Source organism: Callithrix jacchus, chromosome 3 (assembly GCF_049354715.1).
Source record: "Callithrix jacchus isolate 240 chromosome 3, calJac240_pri, whole genome shotgun sequence".
NCBI classification, from domain to species: Eukaryota; Metazoa; Chordata; class Mammalia; order Primates; family Cebidae; genus Callithrix; species Callithrix jacchus.
The window spans coordinates 184,462,874-184,489,346 of NC_133504.1; the positions used below are offsets into that span (position 1 = coordinate 184,462,874).

The following is a 26,473-nucleotide window of genomic DNA, read 5'->3' on the forward strand; positions in this document are numbered from 1 at the left end:
TGTCTCTCTTTGTATCCCAATTTCCTCTCTTCGTAAGAACATCAGTCAGATTGTATTAGGGCCGACCTTAATGGCCTCATTGTAACTTAATTACCCCTTTACAAGGCTGATCTCCAAATACAGTCACATTCTGTGATTCTGGGGGAACAGTTTACCCATAACGAAAGGAATTGACAAGAATGGACAAGGGGGGATATATTTTCCAACAGAAGTGACGGAATGCACAAGAGGCTTAAAAGCAGGGTACTCACGGTGTCTTTTTGTGTTCAGGGCACATATGTGTAGTTCAGTCTTGTTTGCGCTCTCCTGCTTTTTTTTTTTTTTTTTTTTTCCATTTTGTCCCCCTGAAAACTCAAAAGTGGGTGAGCCTTCTCATTTTTTGTCTGGCAAAGTTAACTCATGTTTCAGCCTAGATGTGTCTTCCAGGAAGTTTTCCGTGACCCTTCCTCCCAAATTAATTTCTGCTTCCTCCATTTAATAACCCTGGTACAGTGTGACGATTGTTTTTCCCACTAGACTGATGCTTCGTGAAGACACGGATGACCATGTCTGATGTGTTTGCCATTGTACCTTCAGTGCCTAGAGTATAATGGGCACTCTGTAAAATTAGGTGAATGATCGAAAACTGAGGCACAGGCAGGGAATCATCTTGTTCCATTTGTCAGCATTCAGTCCTCTCGACAATTTGTTGTACTTATTAGGCACAGAATATCTGTTTAACTGAATTGGCCTTCCCGGTATGATAAGATTCAGTATAAAGCTAAGACAAGACTCCATGTTTGTTTGCTTCAAGCCAGTGCTTTTCTGAGTGGGGTGGAGGTGAGGGGCTATGAGTAAGCCATTTGGAAAGTATGTTGATGGGCAGACTCCTTAGGAGCCCTCTAAGGTAAGCTTGGTAATAAGGTGTGTGAGCTGTGGGCCCCTGAAGAAGTCATCTATTAATGGCTCAGCTGAGAAAACATCCACAAATTCTATCCAGTAGTATTTGACCTGTTGATAGAATTGAGGTGCCTCTGCTCTAGGAGTCTTCTCTGCAGGTTGAAACTCCATTCTGGCTCTTGTTTCCTTTAGAAGCATTTCTTCATTCACATTGATGGAAGCCTTTTCTTGTTTCTTTTCCCCCCATATTTTCATTTGTTGCCATTCATACCATCTTTCCACCATCACATTCCTTGAGATTTGTAGCTTTTAGAACAAGAAGAAACCTTAGAGCTCATCTAGTCCAGTGGGGGACTCCTCCATTGTTATGGATGAAAAACTGAGGCCGAGAGTCTGATCCATTCAGAAATATGTATTGAGTGCCTACTATGTCAAAGACACCTCTGGTAGGTACCAGAGATACATTGTTCAGTAAGACAGGTGGAGTCCATGTCTTCACCACAGAAAATCTTTGCTGCTTGTCACCAGGTGAGTTAGCTGCAACGATGGAAGAGAACCCTGTGCTCCTCCTGTCACACTACAACACCTTGTGTAGCACACGTTAGTCATGAATTGTACAGTCCCTTAATACGGCGCTTGTCTGTGGGATTACCTGGACAATCAGGCTTAGGCAGTAGACTGAAGAGGCAGCTGATTCCGATCAAAGGAAGCAGTGGATGAGTGTGGCTTTGGTGTCAGATTCCCTGGCTTTGAATCCCACCTCTGTCCCTTATTGCTTACCTATTACTTTTTAGCTGTGTGACCATCTTCTCTATACATGGTCAGGTTTTCTATTGCTATGTAACACACTATCCCCAAATTTGGTGACTTAAAAACTATTTTATCTCATAATTCTGTGGGTTAGGCATTCAGGCAGGTGTCACCTGGGAAATTCTTCAATTCTATGTGGTGGCAACTGGGATCACTCAGTGGCATTCCGCTGGAGGAGGGCCTAGCCTGGTGAGGTCAGGATGGCTTCTCTGGGAGCCCCTGAACCCTTCTCTGCCTCCATGCATTTTGTCTAGTTGGGCATCTTACAGGTGGCTCAGGCCTTCCATAGCTGGTGTTCCAAAAGATGGGAAGTGGAAGCTGTTAGTTCTTCAGGCCTGGGCCTGGGAAATGAGCACAGCTTTATAAGCACAGAATCTGATTAAGGCAGAGCCTGCACAGATTCAAGGGAAGGAGACCTAGACTCCACCACCCCATGGGAGAAGCATGAGAGAATTTGTGTCTGTCTGAAATCTACCAACTTCCTCGTTGTTCTCACCTGTAAAATGTGGATAATAGTAGTACCTGTCTTACAATAAATGAATTCCTAAGTGTAGAGGGCTTAGAATATAGTGCCTGGCATCTAGAAAATGTAGGTATTTGTCATAATCGTTATTATTAGGTATAAGATACATTTTTGTTTATAGTTATAATTTACAGAACACATGAGAAATATAAGATACAGGGTTTTTTTCCCCCAGACCTTTTTATAACTGTATTGGGGAGGTACAGGATTGACATCATGAAGTTATTTAGAGAACTATACAAAATGATATGAAATAGTTATAATTTTTTTTTGAGACAGAGTCTTGCTGTGTTGCCCAGGCTGGAGTGCAGTGGCTTGATCTCAGCTCACCTCAACCTCCTCCCAGGTTCAAGCAATTCTTGTGCCTCTGTCTTCTGAGTAGTTCAGATTACAGGCGTGAGCCATCATGCCTGGCTGATTTTTGTATTTTTAGTGGAGACAGGGTTTCATTATGATGGCCAGACTGGTCTTGAACTCCATGCCTTAAGTGATCCTCCTGCCTTGGCCTCCCAAAGTGGTGGGATTACAAGTGTGAACCTCTGCACCCAGCCTATAATTCTTATAGTAAAAGTCAATGTGTAACAGTTCACCACTGCATAGCATCATATCTCTGGGGGTCATTCCAAAGAACTTTTCTTTATCACTTCTATAGAGCTAGAAAATGTCTAATTTTCTAATTAGACCTCTACCTAAATTACCTAGACATTTACATTTATATAATTAGACAGTTTTACCTAATTTTAACAGTTAGGTCCATGGAGGAGGGTTTCGTGTGTGTGTGTAAAATGTCTTTATTCCCGTGGGAGATAAAGCATACACTCCAGTGTTTAGGGACCAGGATTCAAATCTTGACTTTGGCACATAATAGTTGTATGATTTTGGATAAATGACTTAAACTCTCCATATCTCAATTGTTTCTCTTGTAAATGATGGTAATTCGGTTCTTGTAGAATTGTTTCAGTTAATGGATATTGTATTAATCCATTTTCACACTGATATAAGGATACTACCTGAGAGTGGGTAATTTACGAAGGAAGGAGATTTAATTGACTCACAGTTCCACATCACTGAAGAGGCCTCAGGAAACTTACAATCATGGCAGAAGGCGAAGGGGAAACCAGGCATATCTTACATTGCAGCAGGGGAGAGAGAACTGGGTGGAGGGGAGTGGGGACTGCCAGACATTTTTAAACCATCAGATCTGGTGACAACTCATTCACTGTCACAAGAACAGCATGGAGGAAACTGCTCCCATGATCCAGTTGCCTCCCACCAGGTCCCTCCCTGGACATATGGGGATTACGGTTTGGGTGAGAACACAAAGCCAAACCATATCAGATATGACATGCTTAGCACAGATCTGCGGTAAGTAGTCAGTAAGTGATAGCTAAAAGGAATGATAAACTTGGAAGCCTTTTCAAGCAAGCAGCACGGTGTGAAGAGTAACTGATTACTCATGTGGCTGTTCACTATCCTTGAGGATTCAGCACTGGGAACAGTGTCTACCACCTACCATCATTGCCTTTCTTTCTATACTCTTGTTTGGGGCGGCATTAGCCATCCCAGTACCTCAGTGTTGCTCTTTGTCCCAGTTTTCTCTGAATCTCACGGTGATCTCAAACCAGGAGATCATGCCAATACCCCAAACAAAGCTTTCCATGAAGAGATGAGGGGAATCAAGGTCTAGAGTTGATAGGTGAGGTGATGGGGGGATGAAGTTTAGAGATTCTAAGTTGAAGGGGCATGCCATTGAAGAAATTTAGCAGGTAGTGGGAGATTGGAACTGGTAGCTGAAGCGAAAGTTTCACATTTAGGAGCTGTGTTAGAACATGTGAAAGCTAAGAATGAAGGTGATTGCCAAGGGAAAGAGGAGAGGGCTACCATGCTGCACCTTAAGGAACATCAATGTTTGCAAGGCTCAAGGGAGACAGGCACAGCATGGGGATGGGACAGATCAGGGACATAGGAAAAGAACCAGAAGATTTCTGGGAAAAGAGAGATTTCAGGATGGGAGTTGGCAGACAACACTGCCATGTGTGGCAGGAAAGATGGAGAGGATGGTTGGGGTCTGAGGAAAGGTCGTTGTGGGGAAAGTCTGTTTCAGCAGAGAGAGTGGAAGCAAGGTTGCAAAATGATATGGTTTGGCTGTGTCCCCACCCAAAACTCATCTTGAATTATAACTCCCACAATCACCACGTGTCGTGGGAGGAACCTGGTGGTAGTTAACCTGGTGGGGGTGGGCCTTTCCTGAGCTGTTCTCATAATGGTATGATAGTGAATGAGTCTCACGAGATTTGATGGTTTTAAAAAGGGAATTTCCCTGCAGAAGCTCTCTTTGCCTGCTGCCATCCATGTAAGATATGACTTGCCCCTCCTTGCCTTTCACCTTCCCCCAAGATTGTGAGGCCTCCCCAGCCATGTGAAACTGTAAGTCTAATAAACCTGTTTCTTTTGTAAATTACCCAGTCTCAGGTATGTCCTTATCAGCAGTATGAAAATGGACTAATACACAAGGTGAAAAAGGAGTCGTGAGAAAGTAAAGTGGGGTGTGTAGATAGCTATTTTGAAAAGTGTAAAAGAGAGGCCTGTGATGACAAGAGGAACCTAGAGGGAAGGCTTTATTGTTACCCTGTTTTGCTTTGTTTTCAACATGGGGCAATCTCGATGTGTGTGTTTGGAGGAACCAGTGAACCAGTGAAGGATAGGGTGAAGAAAGCTTCATTGATGGAACCAGGTCCTAGCAGAGGCAGGAAGGGTGAAGGGGCGAGGGAGTTCACCTTAGGAAGAAGGAGGAGGCACATTTCATCCCATAAAGCCTAAGGCATGAGGCAGGGCTGAGTGGGAAATTTGGAACTGAGTAAAATTTAAGGCACTGTGGTTACCAAGTGGGTTCAACCTTCTTTTATTTTACGTTATTTATTTTTATTTTTTGAGACAGAGTCTTGCTTTGCTGCCTACCTGGAGTGCAATGCCACAATCTCTGCTCACTACAACCTCCTCCTCCCAGGTTCAAGCAAATTGCCCACCTCAGCCTCCCCAGTAGCTGGGATTATAGGCCCTTGCCATCATACCTGGCTAATTTTTGTGTTTTTTGTAGAAACAGGTTTTCACTGTGTTGGCCAAGCTGGTCTCGAACTCCTGACCTCAGGTGATCTGCCCACCTTGGCCTCCCAAAGTACTGGGATTACACTGTAAGCCACCACGCCTGGCTGGTTTCAACCTTCTTAGTGAAGTTAACATTGCAGTCATTATATTTTTATGAGTGAGGGAAAGAGATGTGGTGGGAATGAAGACACTGGGAAGATCACAGAGGAGCAACCCCAAACGCAGGGCGCGGTGGCTCAGGCCTGTAATCCCAGCACTTTGGGAGGCCGAGGTGGGCAGATTGCTTAATCCTAGGAGTTCAAGGCCAGCCTGGGCAGCATGGCAAAATCCCATCTTTGCCAAAAATTTTTTTTAATTAGCCAGGTATGGTGGTGTACACCTGTAGTCCCAGCTGTGGCGGGAGGATCTCCTGAGCCCAGCTGGATGGCAGAGCTAGATCCTGTTTCAAAAAAAAAAAAAAAGAATGGTGGGAAAGTAGGTGAAAGCTCAGCTGAGCCCTGATCTGGAAGATGGGAGGGGCAGGTATGAGTAAAGTATTCCTGGGACAGAACCAAAGGCTTTTGGAGGAGAGCACAGGAAGAGATCTGCAGCCCACCTGCTCAGAGTCACTGGAATGCCTGTGATGCAGACACCAGGCTCCACCAGAGACCGACAGAACAAACCCTGGGATGTACCCAGGAGTCTGCATTTTTAAGAAGCTCCCAAGTGATTCTTAGAGATAACACGTATAGAATCCTTCCACATGCCAGATACTAGACTAAATGTTAACACAGGTAACTGCAATAACCTGTGAGATAGGGTGAGGACAGAGAAGTCATTTGCCCAAAGTCATATAGCCAGTGAGTGGTGGAACTAGGTCTCCAGCCCACTGGCCAAGAACATAGCTGATTTGGGGAGCCACTGGTGGTTCATTTTGGCTGGCACATACTTGGAGTAATGGGAGATCCGTCTAAGTGAGAAGGTGTATTGAAAAGCTTAGATTTGGGCTTTAGCGATTCAGCAGTGCTTCAAGTACGGAGAATGAAGGCAAAGAAAGCAGATGATGGCTTTTTAGATTTTTAGTACCAGACTGCCTTTTTTTTGTTTGTTTGTTTTTTGAGATGGGGTCTCTCTCTGTCACCCAGGCTGGAGGGCAGTGGTGTGATCATGGCTCACTATAGCCTCAACCTCCTGGGCTCAAGTAATCCTCCCACCTCAGCCTCTCAAGTAGCTGGGACTACAGGCATATGCCACCATGCCCAGCTAATTTTTGTTTTTATTTTTCATAGAGACAGGGTCTCACTATGTTTCCAGACTGATCTCCTGTACTCAAATGATCCTCCTGCCTCAACCTCCCAAAGTGTTGGAATTACAGGTGTGAATCACCATGCCCAGTGCAGACTGCCACCTTAACCTTCATAATCTTGTCCCAATCTGACTCCATTTCTTCTGACTATTTCTCTTCCATAAATCATCCCCTGCTCCTAAGGCATCCGAGACCATGGCTTTCTGGTCTGAGTATTCCAGTACTAGCTTGTAACTCTTTAGTTTAGTCGTGTGTCATGCACTTTTGTGTGTGTTTCCCTCACTACAGTTTAAGCTGCGTGAGAATGGCGACCTGGAGAGTTTGGTGCACTGTTGTAGCCCTAGAGCCTGGCACACAGTAGTCAGTTGGTGGCTAGATGCTGAATGGTGAAACTTCCAGCGTCCCATCTCATTTGGAGTCAGAGTCAGGGTTCATAACAGGGCCTGCAAGCTGGGCATGACCTGACCCTGTGTCCCCTCTAGTACGTTGTCTCTTACCACTCACTCAGCCACACCTGAGCCCAGCAAGCTCCTGCCTCAGAGACTTGGGGCTTGCTGTTCTCTCTGGCCCAGGTGCCTGCACAGCTCCTTCCCTTCCTTCAGGCGTCTGCTCAAGTAGTGCCTTAGAGAAGCACAAGGGCACGAGTGAGGAGACCTGCTGCTTTGTAATGCCTCTTATATCATTGTCTGGTGGTGGTAGGTATTTTGACCTGTACCTTATCTCCCAAAGTAGGCTCCTAATTTTCCCAGCTTCTAATTCAGTGACCTCTGTACACATGTTGGTTAAATATGGATTTGATCTCAGCCAGCTGGCTTTTCTTTCACCTTATACTTCTTTATATATGTGTATATTATTTTATTTTTCATTTGACGTATTCCTTAGTAGACACAAGAGAAGTACATATAGTATTGGCATGGTCATATTCTAGATTTGTACTGTTTAAATATTGTGGCTTTTAAAGTATAAATTAAATTAGAATTTCAGTCCCTCAGCCACATTTCAAGTGCTCAGTGGCCATGTGTAGCCAGTGGCTACTGTATTGAGCAGTGCATATAGAGATCATTTCCATTGTGACAGATAATTCTGTTGAACAGCACTGGTCTAGATGCCTCAGAAACAGAGTGTGTGTGTGTGTGTGTGTGTGTGTGTGTGCGCGCGCGCGCACGTGTGTATGTGTGAAACTGCGATGGGAGAGTGAAGCATAGATCAATCAGTGAGTTTCACTGCCATTTAGTTTCCAGTGAGGTCCTTGAGAATATCTGTCATATTTGTGATTTTTTGCTGTAGGTCTCTTGAATGGTTGAGCATGGACCCAGTTGCTACCCACAGCTGCCATCTCCTCCAACAACTGCATGAGCAGCGAATCCAAGGCCTGCTTTGTGACTGTATGTTGGTGGTAAAAGGAGTCTGCTTTAAAGCACATAAGAATGTGCTAGCAGCATTCAGCCAGTATTTTAGGTAGGTATTTTAGACTTCATACTCCCAGCTGCGAATTAAGGGTAAAGCTCTTCTAGTGTGGAAGTATTTTGACCATATTTTCTTCTCCTTGGGTTTCACTATCTTTATCTTTTTATAACACATTGGATTTTGTAAGAGTTTTTTGTTTTAATTTTTAAGTTTTTTAATCATTTTTATTATTTTTGCTTTTGTGTTTAGAATAACCTGAAAAGAAAAGAGGCATTTAATGAAAATGAATTTGGGGTGATTGAAAGTATGTTGGCTCTTTGTCTTTCATTTTAATAATTCTGGTTGTCAGTCTTCTACATATATTTCTCATCCTTGCAACATAAAATGATGGAGGAATTAAGTTCCTGGTTAGAATTTTTCTGTGATAAGAAATCAGAGAGGGAAAAACATATTCTGTGTACTGTGTTTTTCTTTTTTTTCTTAATTAAAGCATTTTAGCTTTTGTTTCTCATTGGAATATTCTACAAAAACCTTATTAGCATTTTGGCTTATATGAAATATTTATTTATAAATAATAATACCAAGAAGTTGTTTTTCAGCTTATTTCAACATTATTCTGTATTGCCAGCTACTCAGGAGGCTGAGATGGAAGGATCCCAGGAGATGGAGGCTGCAGTGAGCCGTGATCGTGCCACTGTACTCCAGCCTGAGCAACAGAGCAAGACTCTGTCTCTTTAAAAAAAATAGTTAGAGTTAAGTGATTCTGCATAAGTTCATTTTGTAGTTAGCAGATTTATCTGTCTTTAAATACAAAGTCTCTTTTTTAAAGTACTTTTTGTTTCCAAAATGCATATGGTTTTACCGCTTTAGTAGACAACGTGGGACGTGATTTGCTCTTCCCTTGATAATTCTGAATCATACAAATTAAGTCTCAGTTATTGTATAGGCCACATTACACATTGTAGTGCGTCAGCTTCTTGAGGTAGATAGCAGGTTTTTTTCCTGTGCAAAATGGTCCCAAACTCTTGGGTTTGCTATCATCTGCTTTTTTCTGTCTTCTCAGGACAATTAAAATTTGATATCGTGATATACAGGCTGTTTTGCACTTAGAAACAGAACTGGAGGCTGTTTAGGGGAAATTGGTGACTATATTTGACAAAATATTTTCAGTTTACATACCTGAGCTTATTATTTCATACATAATACAGATTTGTTCACCTGTGACCATGGCTTGTATCCAGAATAAAGTGCCTGGGCTTTAGAGTGCCTTTTGTTCTTCATTAACTCTTAGGGTTTTTCTCACTGTTGGTTTTTGAGCCCCTGGCCTTGCTGAAAAACTTAACAGCCAAAAAAAGTACTGGTTACAAAGGAATGTATGTGGAGGGTTGGTTTATTCTAGCTATTTTATTTTAAGTTTTCTTGGCACTTGGATGTAGAAATATTTGTTTATATGGTTTGTGGCCTAAAATATAATACTTGTCAGACTATGAAATATTGAGAACTGTATATTCTTTAGTTTTATATACTCTATTAGTATGTAATTGACATATTTTGTCATATTTTTATGGATAATTACATTTCGAAAAAATATTTAGAGCAATCTTTTATTTCTTAAGTAGGTCATATTGGGAATTATCTTAGAATCTTCTTGATTCATGGTTTATCAGTCATACTACTGTATGTAATTTTTTTTTATTTGTAAAATTGAGTATATTTCAAAAATTTCCTTTGAGATATATTTGAAGTTTGAATACCCAATCCACTAATTTAATTCATCTGAATTATTTAGTTGGATGGTTTGCTAAATTGTTTTAAAGGATTAAAACGTACTTGTGTTAAAAGTCTTCACATTCATAGGATAGTATGTTTTGATATTAATATATGAATGTTATTTATAAGAAAAAGATGCTATGAATTTTTGACACTGTAAACAGATATTCTTTCTTTTATCAGGAGCCTCTTTCAGAATTCTTCAAGCCAGAAGAATGATGTCTTTCACTTGAATATTAAAAACGTCAGTGGCATAGGGCAGATCCTGGACTTCATGTATACTTCTCATTTAGAGCTTAACCAGGACAATATACAAGTAATGCTGGACACAGCACAGTGTTTGCAAGTTCAAAACGTTCTGAGTCTGTGTCACACATTTTTAAAATCAGCCACTGTAGAACAGCCACCTGGCGTGCCTAGTAATAGTACATTGTCTCTGCAAAGCACCCTGACCCCCGATGCCACTTGTGTTAACAGTGAAAACAACTACCCCCCTCATTTACTGCCGGAATGTTCGGCAGACACACAGCATAATAAGGGGTTGGATGAATCGCATTCACATGCTTCACCCTCAGTGAATCTTCATCACTCCACAGGTGAAATATCAAAACAAGCCCCTGATACTTCAGACGGCACCTGCACAGACCTGCCTTTTAAACAGCCAAGTCACTATTACAAACTCAGAAACTTTTACAGTAAGCAGTACCATAAACACGCAGCTTGTCCCAGTCAGGAGCGAGTCGTTGAGCAGCCTGGTGCTTTCAGCACCTCCGTAGATCTTACCACGGTAGAAAGCCAGCCTTGTGCTGTCAGTCATGCCGAATGCATCCTGGAGTCTTCCGAGCACTTGCCTTCCAACTTCCTGGCCCAGCCTGTGAATGACTCTGCCCCAGACCCTGAGTCCGACGCCATATGCCAACAACCTGTCAAGCAGATGAGGCTCAAAAAGGCCATTCATCTGAAGAAACTCAATTTCCTGAAGTCACAGAAATCCGCAGAGCAAACATCTGAACCCAAGTCGGATGATGGTTTAACAAAGAGGGTCGAATCTGCTAGTGAAAATACTCTAGAGAAAACTAGCAGCCAACGTACTGAAGAAAAAGCAAGTGAAGAACCCGTCAGTGGTGAGAATTATCATTGCATTAGTGAGACGGAGCGGCCCGAAGACCTGGCAGCACTGGAAGACCAGTCCCATGCACTTCAGTCCCAGAGACAATATGCCTGTGAATTATGTGGGAAACCTTTTAAACACCCAAGCAACTTGGAGCTTCATAAACGGTCTCATACAGGTACACTGATTCAGTATCCACAGGCAGAAGGGAAGGATGTAATGCAGATGTTCAGACACCACTAGTTCTTCTTGTTTTTGTAAGAAGTTTTGCTATTGCTTTATGTCATCATATTTTTAAACAAAATAAGGGGCATTAGCTACTTTTTGTTTTATACTTTTGTTGATGCATCTGACTTAAAGTTTGTAAGTGGTTTTATAGAGCCACTTTAGAAAGGTATACACTTTTAATTTTTATTTCAAGTTTTTATGTGACAAACCATCTGTCTCTAAAGAAGTATAGTAATTTTGGTGCACTCAGAATTTCGAATTAATTCTAAAATGGATATGCTATATTTAGTTGCCTTTTTAGAATTAGATTAAGCTTATTTTTTGAAAGCATAATATAGATCAATTTAGACTAACATAATTTACTTTGAATAATTCTGAAAGTTCTCGTGGAAGGAATTTGAGTATCTAATTTGTAAAATTCTGATTTGGGAGGCAGGAGGTAAACTTTTTAATAAGAATCAGCTTTAACCATTTAATATTCTCAAATGAAAATTCTTCTAATTTAAACATTGAAATTTCAAAGGTTTATTATCGTAATTCATGCCTCTTTCTCTTTCCCAAAAGTTTTTTTAAGGTATACAATATATATAGATATATACATTAGTTATACAATACATATATATTACTTTTCTTCCTATAATTAAACATGAGTTTAATAACACATTACAGATGAACAATTACCTTATAGGCATGGGAAGTAACATACAAGATGCTTCCACAGCAACTGCTTTTCAGGTGTATGTATAATTGTGTTTGTTGATGTGACCTTCTGTTATCACTATGGATTCCCAATTTGCATAGGTGTTTGCCACCTTGTATTATTGGGAAATTTCATTAATAATTATGAAAGTCCTTGATACATTTTAGTGCATTTAAATATAAAGTACTGTTGTTATCACTAGCAGTTCAAAATTATTCCATGTGAAGGCATTATCATAGACTTAGTTTTGCCCTGAAAAAACGTTAGATCATTCTGTTTTGCCTAAATCTCCTACAGCCTAATGATTATTGCAGTTTTTTTTGTGTGTGTTTGTGACATAGTTTCACTCTGTCACCCAGGCTGGAGTGTAGTGGCACGATCTCGGCTCACTGCAACCTCCACTTCCTGGATTCAGGCAATTCTCCTGCATCAGCCTCCCGAGTAACTGGGACTATAGGCATGTGCCACCAAGCTCAGCTAATTTTTTTTTTTTTTTTGTATATTTAGTATAGATGGGGTTTTGCCCTTTGGTCAGGCTCATCTCAAACTCCTAACCTCAAGTGATCTGCTTACCTCAGCCTCCCAAAGTGCTGGGACTACAGGCGTGAGCCACCATGCTTGGCCTGATGGCTGTAATTTTTTATTTTTGTGAAACTTAACTGCTTAGCTTTTAAAGGAATCAAAAATTGTTTATTCTGGGAGAACCTCTTTGAATGACAGAGACAGTCATGGCAAAGATGCTTACAGGGACATAAATACTCTACTGAGAAAAGCAGTGATTCTCAAAGTATGGTCTAGGGAACCCTTTTGGGGGTCTGTGAGGCCAACAGTCTTTTGTTTTGTTTTGTTTTTGAGACAATGTTTTGCTCTTACCCAGACTGGAGTGCAGTGGTGCAATCTTAGCTTACAGCAACCTCCCAGGTTCAAGCAATTCTCCTGCCTCAGCCTCCCAAGAAGCTGGGATTATAGGCATGTGCCAACATGCCCAGCTAATTTTTGTATTTTTAGTGAAGATGGGGTTTCACTATGTTGGCCAGGCTGGTCTCGAACTCTTGACCTCAGGTGATCCGCCCTCCCAAAGTTCTGGGATTATAGGCATGAGCCACCATGCCCAGCCCACACTATTTTCAAAATAGTCTAAGATGTTACTTGTTTTTTCCTCCTCTCATGAGTGTACATTTAGTCCGCCCAAGGCTACATGGTGTGTGATGAAGTCCTCACCTTGATGGCCAGTGAAGTGTGTATGTATCTGTTCTAAAGATGACTCTGTTTTCATTTCTAATATGGTAGATATCAATTATATAGATATAGCTATAGATATAGTTAATATGGGCTATAGCTCATAGTAACAAAAGCTTTTTAGGACCTCAATTTTAAGAGTGTGAAGGGGTCCTGAGGCCAAAAAGTCTGAGGCTCACTGGAGTAGAATTGTTAACCTTGGTCATTTATAGTTTTAGTAACTGGTAACCTCTCTCTTTTCAAATTCTTATGTCTCTTATGGGGCTTCAACTTATTATCTGTCACCCCCAATAATTTCAGACATAAATGCAGTTTCATTTATTAGAGTACAGAATTAATATAATTATTAATATATTAATATAAATATAATTATTCTGGGTTGAGGAAGCCATTAGACATTTTCAGGATAAAATAAAAATATCTAGCCAGGCACAGTGGCTCACACCTGTAATCCCGGCACTTTGGGAAGCCGAAGTGGGCGTATCATTTGAAGTCAGGAGTTAAAAACCAGCCTGACCCACATGGTGAAACCTCGTCTCTACTAAAAATATAAAAATTAGCCGAGCATGGTGATGGACACCTGTAATCCCACCTGTAATCCCAGCTACTTGGGAGGCTGTGGCAGGAGACTCACTTGAGCTTGAGAAGCGGAGGCTGCAGTGAGCTGAGATCATGCCACGCACTTCAGCCTGGGAGACAAGAGTGAGACTCCATCTCAAAAATATATATATATGTGTGTGCGTGTATGTGCGTGTGTGTCTGTGTGTATATGTATATGTATGTGTGTGTATATACATATATATGTGTATATATATTCATATATCTGTGTGTATATACATATATATGTATATATATATATACACATATAAATGTGCATATGTATATATATGTGCGTGTGTGTGTGTGTATATATATTTTCTAGAATGAGCCCAGAAAGTGAGCAAGCTGCTTTCTTCAAGGCAGCAAGCCCAAATAATATAGTAGGAAGGGAAATCATTGTTGTTACTTTTTAAAGATCTTAATGAAACCATTTGATTTGAGGGAAATGGGGAAAATGAAAGGTTCTCGGTGTTCAAAGTCTATTCATTAGGGTTATATTTAATCAGATCAAAGGCAGTACCATTAGGTGTGCTTTTAAATTCAGATCATTTTCTATAGACCACATTTCAGAACAGCTGTGTTTTTGATTTTGGTTTTGTTTTTTGAGACGGAGTTTCGCTCGTTACCCAGGCTGCAGTGGTGCGATCTTGGTTCACTGCAGCCTCCGCCTCCTGCCTCAAGCCTTCTGAGTACCTGCTTCAAGCGATTCTCCTGCCTCAGCCTTCTGAGTACCTGGGACTACAGGTGCGCACCACCACGCCCGGCTAATTTTTGTATTTTTCGTAGAAACAGGGTTTCAGCATGATGGTCAGGCTGGTCTCTAACTCCTGACCTTGTGAACCGCCTGCCTCAGCCTCCCAAAGTGCTGGGATTATAGGCATGAGCCCCTGTGCCCAGCCTACAGCTGTGGTTTTTCTGTAGTAGAGTACCATTCTTACAATCTTTTCTATCCCCAAGTGCAGTTATTCGGTTACCGAAATTAGAGGTGATAAAGAAGTCGGCAGAGGAGCACATCTCCCATAATGAAATCTTCCTTTCTTCCTTGAGCAACCAAGGCAGGAAGACTGCAGCAAGGGACTCTTTCCCTGTCATACTCATGCTTCAGGAGGTCCCATTCTGTTTGGGGTTCTCTGTGTTCACACCTGGTGTGGTGTGAACGAGCGACCCTGTGTCTGTTAGGAATTGGTGGTTGGGTGACATCAGGCTGAAGAACAAGTGAGCAGGAGCATGCTGCTCAGCAGGAAAACTCATCTTGACCACAGGAAAAGACCACTTCCAGAACGGGGGTCTGCTTTGATGCAGATAAATACATTTGATTTTAACATAGGTTCTGTCTGGAGAACTGTTTAATATCTTAGAGGAAAATAAAGATTTTGGCCAGGCACGATGACTCACACCTATAATCCCAGCACTTTGGGAGGCTGAGGCAGGGGAATCACTTGAGGTCAAGAGTTCAAGACCAGCCTGGCCAACATGGTAAAACTCCATCTCTACTAAAAATGCAGAAATTATCCAGTGTGGTGGCAGGCACCTATAATCCCAGCTACTTGGGAGGCTGAGGTGGGAGAATTGCTTGAACCCGGGAGGCAGAGTTTGCAGTGAGCGGAGATCACACCACTGCACTCCAGCCTGGGCGACAGAGCAGGACTCTGACTCTATATATATATATAACTTTTGTCATCTCTGTGCAGAAATAGAGGCAAGAGAGAACTCTAAGGAAGTGGACACCCCCCATTTTCATACTGTTAACGATGCAGAATGTAATGTCATTTTGACAGTTAGTACATAGGAGGTCATTTAAACAAAAACTGATGAAGAAATTTTAGTAATGATTTTACAAGTTGTTTTGTTTTGTTTTAGGTGAGAAACCTTTTGAATGTAACATTTGTGGGAAACATTTCTCTCAGGTGGGAATACTCTTATTTATTGTTAATAATTGGAAACCTGAAACAGTGTTTTTATTGGAAATGAGACATACTTTTGTACAGCCTCTGATGATATCTGTAACTTAAAGACTTCAGAATAAACCAGGAAAAATCCTTTTCAAGAAAACAGATTTCTAGGTCTTTGGGAGAAAAATAGCACTTTTCATGTGTGCATTCTTAGAGTACTTTTTTCCCTCACTAAGGATGAGTCCGAACTTAGTATATGTCTTCCATTTCACGAATGAAGGTCAGTAAACAACCTTGAGCTTGGTGTACCTGGAGGCTACACATTGTGCTGGCATAGGCCGAAGACAAGTAATCTCCTTATTCTTGTTGGGACTGTAGATTGCAGGATGTTGGGAAAAAGGTGAAACCAGTTTTGTGGCCTGTTTTGACTGCTGCCTTTAGCTGACCTCCACCGAGGTCATTTGGACACGTGGTCTTTTACTCCTTCAGCAAGCGTTTGTTAGACCCTCCCATGGGCCAGCTACTGCGCTGGGCATGGAACCTAACGTTTCACAGAAAATGGCTTGCAGGAACCTACTTTCTCTCTGAAACAGAAGGTAACTATTCACCGCCATGTGTGTCGCCCTGGGCTTGCTGAGGTAAATCAGACAGAAGCTGCTCCAGGGCGTGAGGACGCAGTTCTTCAGGGCACGGCACTGGCACGACTGTCTCGCACAGAGCATGGTAGATCCTGTGGCAGCAGTGCGTGCCTCGGGGGCTGAGAGGCAGGCCCCACAGAGCTTGGAAATGGCAGGCACCGTGTTTTCTGGCATTCCCCCGAGAGCTGGCTCTTCCAGTTTTTCTCTTCCTCTGTTGAGGGTATCAGTTCCTTTTCTCACACACCCAAACCTGCCACCTTAATGACTCTTCACCCTCCCACTCTTTGACCCCTGCCTTCTGGGATTCACCAAGTCCTTGTGTCTCCCTTCTCGTACTCGGTTGGGTTGTGTCCCCCTGGGCGGTTAGTTTTTCTGGGCTGGGCCTGGGGCTCTGTCTTCTTTCCCATCCAGGAGAACACCCAGCAGCCAGCAGGTGTTCAGGACGGATTTGATGAGCTGCGCCGAGTGCTCGTCAGTCCAGCTGCCATTCTTGATGAGCCACCCCACCCCTATTCTTCCTGCCAGTCTGGCCTGGGGTTCAGAGCTCAGCCTCTGGGGCTGGATAGTCTAGAATTGAGCTCTGCCTCTGTCAGGGCTTAACTACACTGTGACTTTTGGCAAGCTCACCTTTTGGCCCTTCAGTTTCCTTATCTGTGAAAAACTGATAACAAGAGTACTTAACCCCATAGAGTATGAGGAGTAATGAGCTAATAAGGGCAAGTCCGTAGAGCAGTCCCTGGCACCCAGTAAGCCCTCAGGAAATGCCAGCATTCTCTGCCTGTTGCCATCCACTTTCTTCTGTCCTGTCTGTCCTCACGATCCTCAGACTCTGGTCTTTCTGAGGCACCTCCCTGCCCCCACCATTTTCATCTCAGCAGCTTTAGTTTGATGGGAAAAGCGTGAGACTCAGACTAATAACCATTAATGATTAGCAATCGCAACTTCTCTGGGCCTTATTTTTCTAATTTTTAAAATAGGGAATAATACAACTTCATCAAACTCTTGGGAAGATGAAATGAAAAACTGGGGCTGAAAGCCTTTTATACATTTAAATTATGATGAGAGCAGAAGTTCCATCATTTTAATGCATTCTCTGACTCGACATTGCTGACCCCATAAATTAAAACCAGACATTCAGGCAGGCTGCAGGCTGCCTCCACTCCTCTCTCCTGGCACGGATGCCTGGTGCTCACATGAGAGATTCTGATTCTGTGATTTGGAGTGGGGCTCAGGTATTGGTATTTTTTAAAATTCAGCAATTTTGATGTGCAGCCAAGGTTGAGAACCACTGCTGTAGCCCTTGACCTGGACTTACTCTGTTCAATCCTACCATGGGTAGCCCTGCTTGATCCAAAAATCCTTCCCTTCCATATTTGTCTGTGTACTTTTGTTAGGTTTCTGTGACTGTAGAGTCATACATAGTGATGGTATTCAGATGCATATTGCTGCTTTATTTTATAGTAAAGTATGGATTTTGGTGAACAAGGAACTGTTTTAATGTCTGTTGCAAGCCTACAGTGTCTATGTGCTGTCCATGAGCTCTGCCATGTGCTGGGAGGGGGGACAAAAATGGCCACGGCCTCCAGGAGATTAGTTTGTTTTTTTTTTTTAGATGGAGTCTTGCTCTGTCATCCAGGCTGGAGTGCAGTGGTGTGATCATGGCCCCTGCAACCTCTATCTCCTGGGTTCAAGCAATTCTTCTCCCTCAGCCTCCTGAGTAGCAGGGATTACAGGCACTCACCAGCATGCCCAACTAATTTTTGTATTTTTAGTAGAGACCATATTGGCCAGGCTGGCCTCAAACTCTTGACCTCATGATCCACCCACCTCGGTTCCCAAAGTGCTGGGATTATAGGCATGAGCCACTGCGCCCAGCCCAGGTGCTTATTGTTTAGAGGAAGAAACAGACTTGTAAGTGATCAAGTACAGTGAAATGTTGGGAATGCTGACAGATATCTACAGTAACAATGCGGTTGTTCCTGTAGATATCCTGAAAGCTGTGTTTGGGACAGCATGAGGACATGAAGTGCTTGAGAGATTGCTTAGGTGAGCCCTGTAGACGAGCAAGCACTGGGCAAGCCTGTGTCCCTGGCACGCCGGAGCAAGAAAGCAGATTGTCTGCAAAGGGATGTATAGTAGAGGATGCCCGCTCACCCATCCTCCACTGTATGCCTAACATTCTTTTCTTGTAATGAACTAGAATGTTTATGGTTATAGGGAATTGGATTGCTCCTATATAAAAATATTTACAAATAAGAATCTCTCATCCTGCTTACTGAGAATTTAGTATTTAGTGTGTTAGTCTTTTTTAAAAAGTTAACTGCAGCCCACGTAATGAGAATGGCACGCCAGCATAAGGAAGTTAGCATCATCTTAGAGTGACAACAGCAGCTGCATCTGTCCATGAGCCTGGACGGTGTATATGTCCAGATCTCTGCAAGGAAGAGTCATGTCATGCTTTAGAGTGTGACTGAGGGAAGTGTTTCCTTTGTAGCATAGCACTCAGACTGTTCGGAGGGCATTGGAGAGAAACCAAAAGAGTGACAAGTTTTGAGCACTCGTCATGTGAGAAACGGGAAGGAAAATGAGGCGTAATGCCCTGTCTTTTGGGAGAGGAGTAGTATTGTTTTTGTTCCTCCAAGCCGGTAGAAATAGAAACACTGGGCAGCTGGTATGGAGATGGGTTTTGAGAGACGCTACTCTCCCAGCAGCACTATCTAGCCAGCTGTCTGCTGAAGTCTGGGGGTGTTAGTGCCTTCTGCAGGATTACTATATGGGAGGCATTTCCACGGTGCTGATGTGGACTCATGCCAGAGGTGACAATGTCACCCATCCATGGTGGAAACACAAAAATAAGGACAATTAATGAGCTTTACCCAACCTATTACGTTTTTATCTCTAAGGTTCTATTTCCCACACTTTTACTGTTAAGTGTCATTTTATCAAAAGGATAATTATTGTTTAAGTGACATCTCTGTGAATCCTTACATTTTTTTCTTTTTAATTTTTTTGCCTCATGAAATCCTAAAATCTAGAGTAAACTCCTGAGCTAGCTGACTTTTAAGATCTGGGATCCCAGCTGGGCACGGTGGCTCACACCTGTAATCCCAGCACTTTAGGAGGCCGAGGCAGGTGGATCACGAGGTCAGGAGTTCAAGACCAGCCTGACCAACATGGTGAAACCTCGTCTCTACTAAAAGTACAAAAATTCACCAGGTGTGGTGGTGTGGGCCTGTAATCCCAGCTACCCAGGAGGCTGAGGCAGAAGAATCGCTTGAACTCGGGAGGTGGAGGTTGCAGTGAGCTGAGGTCATGCCACTGCACTCTAGCCTGGATGACAGAGCAAGACTCCATCTCAAAAAAAAAAAAAATAGAAAAAAGAAAAGATTTGGGATCCCTTTTATCTCTAAATGATTATGATTCCTGACTTGTTTAAAATATAAACACTCAGCTGCTGTTAAGAGTGTTCATGTTAGGGAATAGATGATAGATGCTGGGTTTGTTCATGTTTAAATACTGAGGTTGAAGTACCTGTCAGAAGGAGTTTATTATAAAAATTGCTCAAGGCAGATGTTAATTCTTCTGTACAGCAGAGTTTTTCTGTTAAAAATTGTAACAGCTCCATCTGAAGTTAAAATGGTATTAGAAAGGATCAAAGTTCCTTTACTGCTAGGAACTTTAACATCGGGTTAACAGTTCAAACTTTGGAGTCACTGGGCAAACCTGAATTAGTGAATTCAATCCCAGTTTTATGACCCGAGGCTGGTTCTTACCTCTCAGAGCCTCTGTTGACTTCTCTGTAAAACGTGAGTAATACTGCTTTACCAGACATTGTGATGACTAAGTTAAATACTTAGCAAAGAGCTCCATTCATAACAAGTTCTTAAGGAAGGATAGCTATTATTATTATTATTACCACTTGCTAGAATTTTTATGGACACAACTATAGATGATTTCTAAGACATGGTCTGTGCACCTAGGATATCCTTACTACTAGAATATATCAAAAGTTAACCCAAAAAAAAGAAATTTGACTAAAGCTCTAATAATCTGGGCCTGAGTTTGCTGTGTAACCTGGAATAAATTATCTGAATGTATTATTGGATATTTTGCCTGGCTCATGCTTTTATATTGTTTGTCAGAAATATGCATTCCATTATCAGAGAGAAAGATGATTTTCATTATCTATTTCTAGTACAAAATAGGTAAAGAACATTTTTTTCCTACCACTTAAAATATTAAATGGAAGATCATTTGAGTATATTTCTTTTGAAAACAAGTCATTGTTATGCCATTTTTAAAAGGGAAAAATGCAGCATTGCTAAGAATTGACCCAGAATGCATTTCAGTCATCATACCTAGTTTACAAAGTAACTGAAAACAAGCAGGCTGTAATTTAACAGTTCCGCCGATGGTGCTATTCAGATTATTATACAACTGATCAGCTTTTCTGACCTTTGCCAGTGCCTAATTTAAAACTGGGGTATTATTTTAACTCTCCATTACGTGGCAGAGTTACTGTCATATTGAATATTCAAAACACACTATTTCATTTTAGAAACTTGTGCATCCTCAAGTTTTCCTCACAAGTAGAGGAGTTTAGCTTCACACCAACCAGTATTGACTTCTGGCCCAGCCATGTAACTGGGACAGCTGCTTTACTCATCTGAATGCAGTGGTGCTTGTACAGTCTATCTGAATACAGTGTTCGTTCTAATATTATCTCAGGAGAATAGAGGGTAATTTGATAATACATATAAAGGCCTATTTGAAGTTCAGCAAGTGTATATTGCCATTGATATTTGTTTTATTCTTATTAGTAGCCATTCTATTAAAAGCTGTACATTTTCCAGTTTTTCCAAACTCTCTTTGGAAAAAACTGAACATCTCAGTTTTTTCTAAGCCATATTTATCATATTCTTAAATGTAATGTCTACCTCTGTTTCCTAGCGTTTGACAGACATGATGAATCTTCCATGTTGTATAGTCCACAGGTGGCATTTTTTGATACTTGGGAGTTCTAGTTTCCACTCACAAGTCAGTATCAAACTCATCTTCAAACCTTAACCGTGAATCTTCATCTTTGCATTTTATTTAAAATGCAATTTGCAAATTTAAAAAGTCACGTGTGTTAGTTGGCCAGTATTCTTGGTTTTTGCTTACCTTGTGCATGATGCCAGCTCATTTTTACCATTGGGTATATTAGCTCATTTCAGTGCGTTTTCTTTTTCTTTTTCTTTTTTGCAACAGAACACTATACAAAATTAAAATGGGGAAAAATAACAGGTTGAGACTATTAACTTAATTATAGCAATGGAAGATTTTCCAAATCCTAATTTGAAACATTAGCAAGTAGCTTTTATATTAAAAAATAATATCTGAGGCATTCGCAGTTTGAATTTCGCTGTACTTTAGGTAATTTAAGATTGATTTCCTATTGATTAGTACATGGAAATCCATCTGATGATCTTCATTTCAGGGTTATTCTTGGCAAAGCCTTGCTAGTTTCAGAAATTAGAAACAGTGGCCCAGCACCTGAGAGGCTGCTGTGATCCTCCTGATTTGCACTTTTGTACAAAGGTGAAGATAAGAAACCTGCCAAAAAGAACCACGTGTACTTGCCAGAGAAATCTCTTTCCTTCTCTATGAACAAAAGCATGTTTTTTAGAAAGAAACAACACTGAAATAAGGATGTATGCTGCTGTTTTGTTTGTTTTAAATGATGTTTCAAATACATGGCCCAAATAAGATACATCATGTCCTGTTTAAAGTACAGGCTTGATGACCACCAAAGCAGCCTCCACAGGGTGCTACGTAAGAGGGAAGCACTGCATAGTACGTGCCTGGGCTAGGACATAGCTAAGGGCTCACACGGAGGATGGAGTAGAGATGCAGGCCGTGTGCAGCAGGTGGCCAGGCACTCTGGCTGTTCTTGATCCCCTCGCTCATGGCTTCTTTTGAGTTGTGTGTATCTCATCTTCTGGAAGTTGGATTGAAACCTGGCTAAATGTGTCAGTTTCCCTTTTGAATGTATATAATTTAAAAAACAAAAAGCTTTCATTATTGGTGTGTTTTTCTTTTCCTCTTTTTGCAGGCAGGTAACTTGCAGACTCACTTACGACGACATTCTGGTGACAAACCATACATCTGCGAGATCTGTGGAAAGAGGTCAGTGCTGGGCGTATTCTTCTGTGTGGAAGGAGCATGTTGAGTCTCAGTGTCTTTGGCAATCAGTGTCCTCCGAAGCGGTGGCTCACAGATGAGCCACTGCAGACAACAGGTTAAATTCAAACCTTCTGGCTTTACACGTGACACGTAAGATAATAATAAAAAGAAAAGTTAATTCAAAGAAAGAAAATCTAGGACAGGAGTCCCAAAGAGGAAATGGGGCTTTATGTGGAACAAAATTATTTTATACTAAAATTTTCATTCATTCAAAAAATGTCTTTGAAAATATAATAGATTAATGCCCCCAAGGAGGTGACTATCTACTAGGGAAAATGGGACTTGCCAGATGAGTGAGTAGATTTCGGGAGAGAATGAGGTGGTGGAAGATGCCACAAGCCGTGGGCCTGTAAAAATTTGTGAGAGTTCCGTCCCTGGGAGAAGGGAACTGAGTCTTTCTGGGTGGGTAGGATTTTGACCTGGGGAAAGAATCTGATTCTTGAGATGGAATAAAGTGTGTGGCAGCTGGAATTCTCTGCACTGTGGTGTAAATGAGGAGCTCCTCCCTGCTGTGTGTGCAGGCGGCACCCTGAACCCTACTTCCCACCCTTGGGCTGTATGTCAGTCAGGCCTCGTACTCCATCATCTGGTAGTTGTGCCAGAACCAGGCATCAGCCGGGACTATACTAGTCACGAAGCTCTGTACGCACCTTGGTTATGTAGCATGTAGCTTTTACATTCATTTATTTAATCATTCATTGATTCAGCATTTTTTAGATATCTACTGTATGCTAAGTGCTATATGGGACCATAAAAATAAACAGTACAGGCTGGGTGCGGTGGCTCATACCTATAATCCCAGCACTTTGGGAGGCCGAGGCGGGCGGATCACCTGAGGTCAGGAGTTTGAGACCAGCCTGGCCAGTGTGGCAAAACCCCATCTCTACTAAAAATACAAAAATTGGCCAGGCGTGGTGGCGCGCATCTGTAATCCCAGCTACCCAGGAGGCTGAGGCAGGAGAATCGCTGGAACCCAGGAGGCAGAGGCTGCAGTGAGCTAAGATCACACCACTGTACTTCCAGCCCAGGCGACAGAGCAAGACTCCATCTCAAAAATAAAAATAAAGATAAATGGTACAGAGTGCCTGCCTCTTACAGATTCATACTGAAGCATCTTGGGGCAAGAGATAGTCATGGGCTGAATTAGGTCTTGGGGCAAGAGATAGTCATGGGCTGAATTAGAAGTCAGAGTCCTCACATTCAGTGTCAGCACATGCTGGGGAAAGCCAAGGAGGAAGCGACTCTAGATTCAGTTTCAGGAAAACCATTGTCTCTGCCAATGGTAGAAAGCAAACAGAAGCTGCAGAGGGCAGCACATCTCCCTTGCTGCTGTGGCTACCTGAATGCTGAAAGCCAAGTTCAGGGCCCAGTGTCATCTGCTGCCCGCTGCCCATTCCAGATGCCGAGGAGCAGAGGCCTCCTGCTGCCTCAGATGGTGTCACTTCACTGCTGGCCACTGCGTGTCTTGTTTTACATGGGGTTTGAAATCTGAACCTTCTGAATTCCATTTCAGAGTAAGGCATGTGCTTATTTTTTATTTATTTTTGAGATGGATTTTTTGCTCTTTTGCCCAGGCTACAGTTTAGTGGCATAATCTCTGCTCACTGCAGCCTCACCCCCTGGGTTCAAGCAATTCTCCTGCCTCAGCCTCCCAAGTAGCTGGGATTACAAGCACATGCCACCACTCCCGGTTAATTTTTGTATGCTTAGTAGAGATAGGGTTTCATCATGTTGGCCAGGCTTGTCTCAAACTCCTGACCTCAGGTCATCCACCCACCTTGGCATCCCAAAGTGCTAAGATGACAGGTGTGAGCCACATTGCCTGGCCAAGGCATGTGTTTAAAACCAGGTCTGTACGCAGCATCTTCGTCCAAATATAACATACTCTGCTATCAAGCATAGTGGAAAGTAAAGAATATAGATTTCTGCATCTGAGGGCCTGGGTAGGAATTACTGTCTAAGGCAAATTAGTAACCATCTCTGAACTTGGTTTTCCCATCTGGAAAGTGGGAGTGAAAATGCCTGCCTGGACGTTTTGAGGAATGATTAAGTGGGATAATGGTTGTTAAACATGTAACTGGGCCAGACGCGGTGGCTCACATCTGTAATCTTAGCACTTTGGGAGGCTGAGGCAGGAGAATCACTGGAACCTGGGAGTGGAGATTGCAGTGAGCCAAGATCACACCATTGCACTCCAGCCTGGACAACACATGAGACTGTCAAAAAAACAAACTAACAAACATGTAACTGATCACCTGCACAGAGCACCCGCTCAGTGAATGCTGGTTCCCTTTCTTCATTTAGTTCCCTTGTTCTCAACGTTAGAACTGATAGGGGTAAGTCTCTGCTGTGGCTCAGAAAGACAAGAGCTTATTATTCTCTGGGGATATTCACAGTGGAGGGTGACAGCCATACATCTTGGTCCCTGAGACTCTGAGCTCCTGTTTGCATTTTATTTTATAGTGAAAAGAGCCAGGGTTGCACCTGGCTAGACCAGGGCAGAACTCTCTCTCAAAGTCATCCTCCTTGGGTTGGCAGCACCCAGCTAGGGTCTCTCCCATGAGACCCCAGGAACCTTGGCAGAACTGCAAGCGTGGAAGGGGCACTTGGCTCTGAACTGTGAGACTCCTTTTTTACTCTCTTTCTAGCCCCTAAGGCAATGATGCTAAACCATAGAGTATCTGCGCTCTATAAAACAGGAAGAAAGTGTAATGAAATCAGGTAGAAAAAAAACGCTTTAAAAACAAGACACTTGCATCATGTTCTGCTTTCCTTAAAAAAACAGAAAAGGATTTTTTTCAGTGCACATTTCAAATGAAACCAATCCAGTTCAGATCACTCTGAACAGTGTCAGGAGCCGATATCTCCTTCCTCAGTGAGCTACAGTTAGAAAGACCCACAGTAATGTAGAAAGGCTCTTAATTGAATTTTCAAATTACATTCTAGGTTTGCAGCCTCTGGCGACGTCCAGCGTCACATTATTATTCACTCAGGAGAAAAACCACACTTGTGTGACATCTGTGGTCGAGGTACAGCTGAGTGTTTTCCTATTTTTCTTGAAGATTTCTGATGAAAATGTTCTCTGTCCTTTAGCTTAACACCTGTTATGGTCTCTCTAGGGTTTAGTAACTTCAGCAATTTGAAGGAGCACAAAAAGACACACACGGCTGATAAAGTCTTCACCTGTGATGAGTGTGGAAAGTCTTTTAATATGCAAAGGAAGTTAGTCAAGCACAGAATTCGGCACACGGGGGAGCGGCCTTACAGCTGCTCTGCCTGCGGTGAGTTTGGGTTTCTGGCTGTCCCCTAGTCATCCGTGAGTGGGAAGGGCTTCGCCCCCCCAGTCCTCGTTAGCTGATGTCGTGTCTGGGATGAGCCCTTGGTTTTCTCTGAGGTGAAACATGAGTAGTGCTGTTTTATTTACTGCCTCACATGATCTCTCATTCATTCCTTCACTTGTGTATCAGGCATTTGCTGCTTGTCTTTGAGGTATTAGGAACTGTCCTAAATGCTCCCAATACAAAGGTGACTAAGACAGAGTCCCAGGTGCCGAGGGCTCGTGGTCCAGAGGGAAGAGGGAGGGTGGCTGGGAGAGTGGGGGGGAGCAGGACATGCAGCTGCACATGAAGGAGAGCGGCCCAGAGCTGTAGAAGGGGGTCCTGCCAGAGCATTAGGAGCACATGCCGGGGTCAGGGTGGGCTTCTTTAGACCCCAAACTTACAGAGCAGAGGTCATTCTTGTGGGCACTTGATGCTCCGTTCTGAGCATCTGGGAAGGAGAGTGGAAAGCTGGAGCCCTCGGTTTCAGGCATCTGACTGCTCTGATGAGGATATGGAGACTCAGGGTCAGGTAACTCATGACCCGTGATGACAGTGCTGGAGCCAGGATCCCTACACACATGGCCTCTAAAGAGGGAGTGTGTGTACCCATCACCAGTAGTTGAGGTGCTTGTTGAATCATGGGCAAAAATATGAGTGACAGTACCTTTTATGATGATGTGTCTAGACCAAATAAGAAACAGCGCAGGGTCCGGCTTAGGGAGCCTGGATTCAGGGCGCCGT

The 26,473-nt window shown here is 42.6% G+C and overlaps 1 protein-coding gene across 3 annotated transcripts in view; it reads left to right on the plus strand.

Moving 5' to 3' along the window:
- The window catches only part of ZBTB49 (zinc finger and BTB domain containing 49), a 32,978-nt gene that overhangs the window by 1,104 nt on the left and 5,401 nt on the right, over window positions 1-26,473 (plus strand). For 2 of the 3 annotated variants that reach the window (XM_002745995.6, XM_078367527.1), the window contains exons 2-7: window positions 7,890-8,060; window positions 9,963-11,068; window positions 15,518-15,564; window positions 22,282-22,355; window positions 25,359-25,441; window positions 25,532-25,693. In XM_002745995.6, the coding sequence (XP_002746041.4) occupies window positions 7,909-8,060; window positions 9,963-11,068; window positions 15,518-15,564; window positions 22,282-22,355; window positions 25,359-25,441; window positions 25,532-25,693 (1,624 nt within the window). In that variant the 5' untranslated portion in view covers window positions 7,890-7,908. The remainder of the gene's footprint in view (window positions 1-7,889; window positions 8,061-9,962; window positions 11,069-15,517; window positions 15,565-22,281; window positions 22,356-25,358; window positions 25,442-25,531; window positions 25,694-26,473) is intronic. The other variant, XM_035294066.3, reaches the window with a different exon arrangement.